This window comes from Pelmatolapia mariae, linkage group LG18 (genome assembly GCF_036321145.2).
Source record: "Pelmatolapia mariae isolate MD_Pm_ZW linkage group LG18, Pm_UMD_F_2, whole genome shotgun sequence".
Lineage (NCBI taxonomy): Eukaryota > Metazoa > Chordata > Actinopteri > Cichliformes > Cichlidae > Pelmatolapia > Pelmatolapia mariae.
Genome location: NC_086243.1, coordinates 3,518,158 through 3,527,757, shown reverse-complemented (window position 1 = coordinate 3,527,757; position 9,600 = coordinate 3,518,158). Strand labels below are relative to the sequence as shown.

The 9,600-nt window shown below is 40.6% G+C and overlaps 1 protein-coding gene across 1 annotated transcript; it reads left to right on the top strand.

The window, feature by feature from the left end:
- Positions 1-7,068: 7,068 nt before the first annotated feature.
- Positions 7,069-8,069, top strand: fitm1l (fat storage inducing transmembrane protein 1, like). The gene is made up of 2 exons (XM_063462388.1): positions 7,069-7,247; positions 7,382-8,069. Exons 1-2 carry the CDS (start codon positions 7,069-7,071, stop codon positions 8,067-8,069), a joined length of 867 nt encoding a protein of 288 aa, XP_063318458.1.
- Positions 8,070-9,600: the final 1,531 nt, after the last annotated feature.

Here is a 9,600-nt window from a genome sequence, read left to right as displayed (position 1 = left end):
GATTGTTGGGTTTTTCTCTGTGTGTATTATTGTAGGGTCTACCTTACAATATAAAGCCCCTTGAGGTGACTGTTATTGTGGTTTGGCGCTGTATAAATAAAATTGAATTGAATTGAATTACAACTAAGGTATGCTGAAGAGCATACATCAGCATCAGCACGCAAGACAGGGAACCTTGAAGCAGATGGACTACAGCAGCAGAAGACCACGCTGGGTGCCACTCCTGTTCAGCTAAGAACAGGAACCTGAGGCTACAATTTGCACAGACTCACCTAAATTGGACAATAGAAGATTGGAGAAAAATCTCAAGAAATGATTTGTTTCAATATCTGCTGCAGCGTGTTGGGTCAGAACTTGGTGTGACCAACATGAAAGCAGAGCTCCATCCTTCCTCACATCAATGGTTCAGGCTGCTGATGGGGGTGTAATGTGGGAGAATATTTTCTTGGTGCACTTTGGCTGCTTAAAATCCAACTGGGCATCATTTAAATCACAGCCTGAGTGTTGTTGGTGACCATGTCCATCTCATTATGACCACAATGCACCCATCTTCTGATGGCTGACAATAACACACCATGTCACAAAGACCAAATCATCTTAGACTGTTTACTTGAACATGACAGTGAGTTCACTCCTCTCAAATATCCTCCACAGTCACCAGATCTCAATCCAATAGAGCACCTTTGGGATGTGACATCAGAATGTACCAAAACCTCTGAGGAATGTTTCCAGCCACTTTTTGAATTCATGCCATAATGAATTAAAGTAGTTCTGAAGTCAAAAGAGAGTCCAACCTAGTACTATCAATATATAACCAATGAGTTGGCAGGTGAGTGTATACTATAATTGAATTGTTTATTAACAGTAAAACAACTGTTTATTACAATTTATTTCACTATTAATTTACCATTTATTAACAGTGTTAACAGACAGGACATACTCACATCATCATATTCATTAAATCCTTTAGTGACCTCTCATGAATGATGCTATCACTCAGAACATTTATTTACTCCTCTGAAGTGAACCTTTCCTCTAAGAGAACGACTGGAATGAAACCATACAGAGCCCTCTGAGTCAAGCATACTTTTTTAGTTACTAGTATACTAAGCTTAAAGTAGCCTATCAATAGAATGTAGCGCTCACCTTTGTCCTGTCATTGTTTATGTATTAAACATGTGTGCACTTTATTAACTGCGGGTGTGATAGATTAATAATAGACCTTTTATTTGCTACCTTGCCTGACCCCGCTGCTTTCCACTGCATGAGCAGACTGGACGAACTGTGTTAGAGCCTGTGTACTGTCCACACTATCAGTAGCATTCTCCGCCTGATAGCAGGTGGGGAGATAAAGGCTTGCTTTTACAAGAACAGATCTGAGCCATGCACAGAAGATATAGTCATGGAAGAAAAAATAACCACCACAACTACACGGAGAGGCTGAAGCGTTTATTGTCAGGCTGGTATAATGTTACTTTTTGAACTACAAAGGACAATACAAAATGAGTTTAGTGAGTAAAAAAATAAAGTAAAAAACATAAAAATGAAGTATGAAAGAGGACTCCAGCATGTCCAACCCTGTCTGTCCTTTCTGGCTTTCCAGTTTGGAACATTTTCAGCAGCAGGACAGGGCAGAGGAGATCAGGTCAGCAGCTGTTTGTGTTGCCAGTCAGTCTTTATGGGGGATTAGAGGCGAGATCCCACAGCTGACAGCTTCGATGACTGCCTGGACGCCACACAGATAGCCGACCCTTTAATGGATCTGGAAGTGGGAGAGGCAGCACAGCATTTGTAAACATACAAGCTTTCTATCACATCAAAGAGAAATTCAGAGTCACACAGTACAGAACAAGCTTGACAGAGGTAGGAAGCGATAGATTTCAAAGATTCTGGAAAGAAAATTACCTAGAGATGTGTCTAGAGACACCATAACAGCTGCAAAACACTTGTGAATGACTTAGCCAAGTTGGGAAATGTAGTTCCAATGAAAACAATCACTAGAACCTTGCAGAGGAATGGAGTGCGAGGTTGCACTTCACTTGGCTGCTGGTTTAGCTCACTGGGATGAGCGGGTGACCATATGCTGCCTTGCAGAGAGCAGCCGGCCTAGGTTTGATTCCAACCCTTTGCAACATATCTTCCTTTCTCTCTCTCCCTCTGTTTTCCTGAGAAGAGGGAGCATAATCTCATCAAGGTGCAAGGAATCATGAAGAAGAAAGCTATGTGAAGATTTTGAAAGAAAACCCCAAGCAGTCAGCAGGATAACTGGGTCTGGGTCATCATTTTGTCCAACATAATGACCCATAATGCTCCCTTTGAAGAACTATTTTCATAAGTTAACATTATTAACTAGGAGCTTACTTGAAGACATATAAGAGATAAGTGTCAGTTGTCTTTTTTCTTTTTTTTTTTGCTGGATAACAATTATTATATAATTATTTTAAGTTCAATCAGAAAGATCTGTGGGCACACATCTGTCTGCTTTCCAGGTTTTTGGTGGCTAATTTAAGTTTTACATCACTTTCCCACTCTGTCAAGCTCACTGTGGACATCACTGGTCTAGTCCAATCATCTTTCTACCTGCGTTCTCAAGGCCAATCAGCCTCCACTCCCCATACTTTAAATCTCATTGCATCTGTCATTCTCCCTTGCAGATGCCTTCATGCAACCCACCTCCTCCCCATCTCCTCCTTACCTTACTTGTTACTCAGGCTCCATCCAAGCCTCCATCTTCAGCTCCACCACCAGCATCTAGACTCCACTGGGTTCTGCTCTAACTCCTATCATTCTGCTGTGCTGGGCCGTCAGAGTTTAACTGCCAAATAGATTAATTGAATTCTGTATATCAATAAATCATGTTCAATTCTGTCTCCTTTTTTAGAAGTAACTGTTAGCATCAGAGGGGTACTGAAACTTGTTTCCGCCACTGAACAAAGTTTTTTTTTACATGCATAACTCGAAATTTTGAGTTAGGTATCTTTAAATCCCTCACTCTTTTATCTGCTCTACAGTTGTACCTATATGATGCCTCTGTTACTTTGTGTTGTCGACTCTGTGGTCTGCTACAGCTGAACACAGGATTGTCACACCAGAGGATCGCAGCAATGGCATCCTGGTAAACAAGAGCATGACTCATTGTCACAATGATATCACCAGATTTTGAAAAGCAACTACGAGTATTGAGAGTGAAAAGGGATAATGTGACCATTGACTTACTATGGTCTGACTGGTCTGATCACTGGTGTGTGTGTGCATGTAAGTGTGTGCGTGTGTGTGTGCCTGTGTGCGTGTGTGTCATAGGGACATTTATAGTCATATTGTAGGGATCCATCTTCCTTTGGAGGCACAAACCAAGTTTACTTAATGAAAATCACCAGACTGGTGAAGGCTTGTTTGAGTTCAGGTTATGTTTAGGGTCCATACTGTCCATTACTTGTTACATTAAAGTGACTGTGACTATTACACCTGTTGCAGTAAACTGTTATGTCTCAGCTGATCCACAGAGTGGCAGTATTTTTGTTCACCCCCAAATCAAAAGCATACACCAGGGGTAGGCAACTCCAGGCCTCGAGTGCCGGTGTCCTGCAGGTTTTTGATCTTACCCTGGGTCTACACACCTGAATCAAATGATTAGTTCATTACCAGGCCTCTGTAGAACTTCAAGACATGTTGATGAGGTCATTTAGCCATTTGAATCAGCTGTGTTGGATCACGGACACATCTAAAACCTGCAGGACACCGGCACTCGAGGCCTGGAGTTGCCTACCCCTGGCATACACTATACGTGTAAGTTCTAATATATTATATATAAATGTACCTGTCCACTGGTCGATCACATGAGCATGTGGAGGCAGGGAGTTCATAGCACAAGCATGCTCCCAACCTATTATAAAATTGTGCTTTGCATTATTATATATAATGTGGGGTTTTTTTATCCATTATATTTCTAAACATGAAGAAGTCACAAGCAAAGTGAGACCACACCACAGCACATGTTTAAACAAGGACATAAAAAAACATGTATGTATTATTGTAGGGTCTACCTTACAATATAAAGCTCATTGAGGCGACTGTTGTTGTGATTTGGCTCTGTATAAATAGATAACAGATCGCTCTTCAGTCAAAACTCCAGTTCTCCAAACTGAATATTAAAAAAGCGTAGCGCTAACAACAAGATAATGGTTCTCATTGACTCTCAATAATCCACATTTTTTAAGAGGCGTGGGGTGGGGGATTCTTTCAAGTAAAAAAAAGCTTTTCCTGTAGATGTCAGCAGCACTACAATAATGAAATCCAAGCACAGAGGGTCTCCGTATTGCTCTTGGGAGTGCTGTTGCACTACAGACTGCCCCACTGAATTGACCTTTCTGAATTACCTGTCTTACAAACGTTGTTGTTTGCAATCATGTGGAAAAAAGAATCTCAAACTCTTCTTCATCTCACTATGGTGGAGCTGCTCAGGATAGAGGTAACAATGCAGATGAATGGTCAAATAAGTTAAAGGAAGATGAACCTTATTTCATCATCATTTCAACTGCTGTAACAAAAGAATTTGCCACATCTCAGATAAAGTATTTTTCAATTATTCACTCATATTTGTTCATGTTGAATATGTCCATTAGCCAAAATATTGAGCAGATAAGAGAGTGCAGAGAGATGCGGCAGTCTGTGTAAAATTATACACCTGTAAAGCAGATGGTGTTACAGTGTAACAACGCATAACACAGAAACACACACACTAATAGAGACATTAGTTTAGGTAATACAATGAGAGAAAATAAAAATACTGAACATATTTCAGTGGCTGATTGAGTTCTCATCATTTTTTCATGCTTACAAAAACAATAAAACTATAGTTTTATATATAGTTGAAGCTTTCTATCTTAATTGTTTATCCATTCATTGGAGCTTATCCACTATTCATTGCTTCTAGCAAACTAATCTTAATGATGCATTATGTGTTGTCTTGACATAGGCTGTCCAGCTTCACCGGAGGATTGCACTGGACCATTGGTTCAATACAGGAGGCAGGACTGACAGTAGGCACCAATCTTGAACAAGGGCTTAAAAAAGAACATGCTGAAAGAGTTACAGTGACATAAAAAGACAGAGGGGGCATACTGTGGCCTGTAACGATACTCCTCCTAAAACACAAACATGTTTTGTAACTTACTCAGCACACTAAACTTAGTCTTTCATACTTGAGGTCAGGTATCAAAAAGTGTGATTCAGACCCTTTCATGTCATGGATTTCATCAACAAAGCCTGCTCATAAGATGCTGGTTACAGTTATTTAATGTATTTCTCAAAATATTGAATTTCTCAGAACTAATTTTCTATGAAGTCTACATTGAAGACAAAGCTATTGACTGTAAGTAATTAATGCAACAACACTGAGACTGCTAAGCAGGAAAGATCTAGTGCTGCTTAAAATTAAAGTGAAGTTTACAGAATGACATACAGTTGATATGTAGTATGAATATAACTGAAAATTAATATGACTAAAAAGCAAAACAGCTATATATTTAAAAAGTAAACAAAAACAAAGATTTAATAACAACCAATGCAGATGAAATTATAAGAAAAAATAAGAAACACTGGACTTATTTAGAGCGTGCTAAAACAGCACAACAGTACAACCCTTCACGTAATAATAATAATAATAATAATAATAATACTAATAATAATAATAATGCCATTTATTGGTATGGTGTAAGAGCCACTAAGAGTTGATGGATCACTGTGTATAACAGAAATTGTTACAGAGAGAGCTCTGTGGACTTTAAGTGACTGGGTGCTGAGAGGACAGAAGTGCCTTAGTCAATTTGGCTCAATTAAAGAAACTAAATTAAACAGAATGACAGCAGACTGCAGAGAGCAAGAAAGGACAGCAAGTGATTGACAGAGACAGACTTCTACAGCAGCTGAGCCTTAGCTCAGATACAGTACAAAGGTTATAGCTATTAATACACCAGGATACATACAAACACACACATAATGTGACACATTTAATTTAATTGATGTCACTTCTGATTCATGATGCTGCTCAAGTCAGCATTGCTCAGTTTACTCTCACCCTTTAACTTTGCTTTGCATTGATGTGAATAATCTGAAACCCTATGATATCCATTTTACTGTCAAGGAATTCATGTCAGTGGTTCAACCTTCAGCTACTCCAATATGAGCAATGTGACACCTTCAAGGCCCAGGATACATATGACCGGGTAAGAGCACACTATGTACATATTGGGTGGTTGTGAATGACAAGAGCACTGAGGGAGAAGCTACTGTTACAGCAGAAGAGTATTCTGGAGCTACAACTATGGGATGTCTCTGAGTGTCACAGCCGGGTTGACACTGCATTTTTGAAGAATCAATGCAGGCGTGACCAGTGACAGACGCACAGTCTCACAGTCGCATGGCAGGAAACCAGGAAGGAGAGACCTTCTTCAACAGAAGCTCACTCAGCTCTGAACTAAAGCTGTGAATGGAGAACAGCAAACTTCCCTGACTCAGTAGAAGTGCCTGCTGGACTGAAGAATTTTAGGGCTGGATTTCATGGGGAGGACTTATTTGGAGTCTGTGGAACGTTAAAAGCCAGTTGTCAATTCATTCATACATACCCCTGGAAGTAAATACTAACATCACAGCAGCTAACATTAGTGGACTTTTATCACACCCCTAAGCAACGGTGGATTTCTGGAGGATCAATCGTCATTAATCATCAGTGCTTCAATGGATCTAATCTTTGAAAACTGCAGCTTGTTTTCCCAAATTCAATGATTGCAAGTAGACTTTATTGTGCATTTGCATTTGTCTGGTCACTGCTACTATCTCCTGGACTACATAAGATGGTGAATTCTTCTTGTTTCTTCTTGAATTCTTCTGCAAATGTAATGCGTGGTTAGCGTTACATGCATTCTGTAGAGGATTACAGATTCATCACATGAAACAGTGAACACTATAGGGTCTGAGGTGGATAATCTGCACAAACACACTGCTGCATTCAGAGCGAGCAGCAGGTGGCTTTTGTATATTATTTGAAATTCGGTCAGCGTTTTGGTCCAAATGTTCCTCAACACAGTCCTTGTAGTCCTGACAGACCTGGCAGCCAGGTTTATGGGTACCACCTTGTTCCGGCGGCACTTCCACCTGTTGTTGTCAGCACTGGTGATGTTCGGTCCCATGCTGAGTCTTTGGGTGTCTCACCACAGCATCTTTGCCAAGAAGAATCACTTCCTCTACAGGTGAGACTGCTTCCTATTACACTTCCTGTCAACTTTGTTCCACTGATATTTAATATTTCATATTCAGTCGATATAATTTCTTCTTCCATCACCTCCTGTCTCCACTGCTCTCATCTCTGCTCTCCTTCTTCCAGGATGTTCTTGCACTCTGGTTGGGGTTGGACCTGCATCTTTGTTGGCTCTTTTGTTTTCCTCCTCTCCTTTTCCATCCGTCGTTCCCTGTCTCTCTCCATCCGCCACCTCTCAAGGCTTGCGGTGGCCGGTGGACTATGGCTTGGTTTTTGCAAACTCTTGGACCTCCTGGAGAATGCCACAGGAAGCTGCTATGAACCTTTGGAAGCTGGAACAGTGGTCACAAATGGCCAGACTCTGCTGGTGCTGCGAGAGGGGGAGAGCAAGTCTGAGTGCCTGAAAGCTGGAATGCTGTGGAGGGGATATGAGGTTTCTGAAGACATTTTCCTTCTCTGCCTTTGCTGCCTGCTGCTGGTAGAGGAAACAGCTGTGTTTGGACCTTATTTGAGCCTTGGGGGAATCTCAGATGCCCCACTGAGAATCCTCTTTCTGTTCTGTGTTCTCCTGCTCTGGCTCTGGATCTTCTTGTTGCTCTGTCTCTTAGCTTACTTTCCTCAGTTCCCCACCCAGCTGCTGGGGGGTGCTCTTGGCTGTCTCAGCTGGAGAGGACTATATCAGGGCTGGTACCGCCTGGGGCCCAGCTGGTACTGCCCCGGGAGGCCTGGTTTGGGACTACTTAACATAAAGGCTGTCAGTAATGACGTGGAGGATGCAGAACTGAAACAACCGAATCACGATCACTGCAATTAACTTAAAAAAAAAACATTTGAGAACTAACTGTAAAATAAATTGAATTCCAAACAAACAGATGTACAAAGTGGGTTATCAGACCTCTTAATTCTTTCATGTCAAATATGTTTATTTACCTTTTCTGTTACGTACAACCGATGATTCACATCTGCTCTTCCTTTGAAAGCTAGAATTGTGTGACAGCCAAATCAATCCAGCACTGGAAAGACAAATGGAGAACACAGAAGCAGATTTACAGAGACATTAATTTGGTTGAGTTTGTTCACTTTCTGTTTTGTCCAGATTTTTTGCTGTGGACTTCAAGGCAATGAAGAAGTGCCAAAAGCTACAGTCCTGTCACTTGTAGCCAGAGGTGGCAAAATATAGACATTCTGTTCTAAAGCAGAAGTGCAGTTCTTTATCATAGCGAGACTATCTCTGCACTCTGTTACATGTTCCATATGTACGGGGTATGACCCCCGTTGGCCGTGGCATCATACCCCGTACATATGGAATATGTAATGAAGTGGAGAGATAGTCTCTCACTCAGAGAACAAAGGTTACAATGTAACCGTACAATAGTTGCATTAAAAAAATACTCCAGTAAAAGTTGAAGTAATGATTAAACTTCTTTACTCAAGTACAAGAGAAAAATGTACTCAAAGTAAGAAAGTGAAAAGTAGCTCCTTGAAGGACAATTCTACTAACCATTTTTATGCATAGATAACTGAACCTGCCACTATATTAATATAATATTAAAATGATATTAGTACATGAGAATACACATATTAGTCAAATCTAAATTCTAATGAATGCACCCAGCTTGAATCTGTTGTTTAGGACACAATAAGTAAAATATTTTTTTCTTTTAAAGAATGTAAAGTGAGATTTGGCAAGTGGGGGAACACTAAGATCTGTTGTACTGGCTCAACTTGGGGAAAATGCTAACACTCACAATAATTTCGAATGTAAGCTTGAGTAGATTTTCTTAGTAGACAAATTGTGATCAGCTTACCTGCTGCTCTTTGTGGATTTAAACGACTGACTTCAACATGTGTTTCACAGCCATCTCGGTGGAGTTTCATTTCTTACACTAACAGTATACTGGATGTTGCCTTTATACTAGACAGTTGGATGAATTCATTCAGTGAATGAATCTAAGCATCATCAGCTTAAATGCAAATCCATCGTCTACATGTAACCTAACACTGACAACTACAGCCACTGAGTATCAGGCTAACACAGTGTTTTACTGTAAATTCACCAGATTAATGCAAGCTAACCTATTTATCCTGCACATAACTACCCTGAATGTTCATGAAACATTTGATGAACACATAATTAGTGCATGGTACAGTAGTACCATTTGCTCCAGTTCTTCTTGTTCTTGTCCCCACGCTTTGTCAGACTGCTGACCAAGTCTGTAGGGGTTACTTTGGGGTTTAAAGTTAAAAAACCAGGCTGTGAGACCACGCGTGGCGGTCTCACAGCCTGAGAGATGGACGTGAGAGAGAGAAGCAGCCCAACCTGAGACGTGGAAATATCATAAATT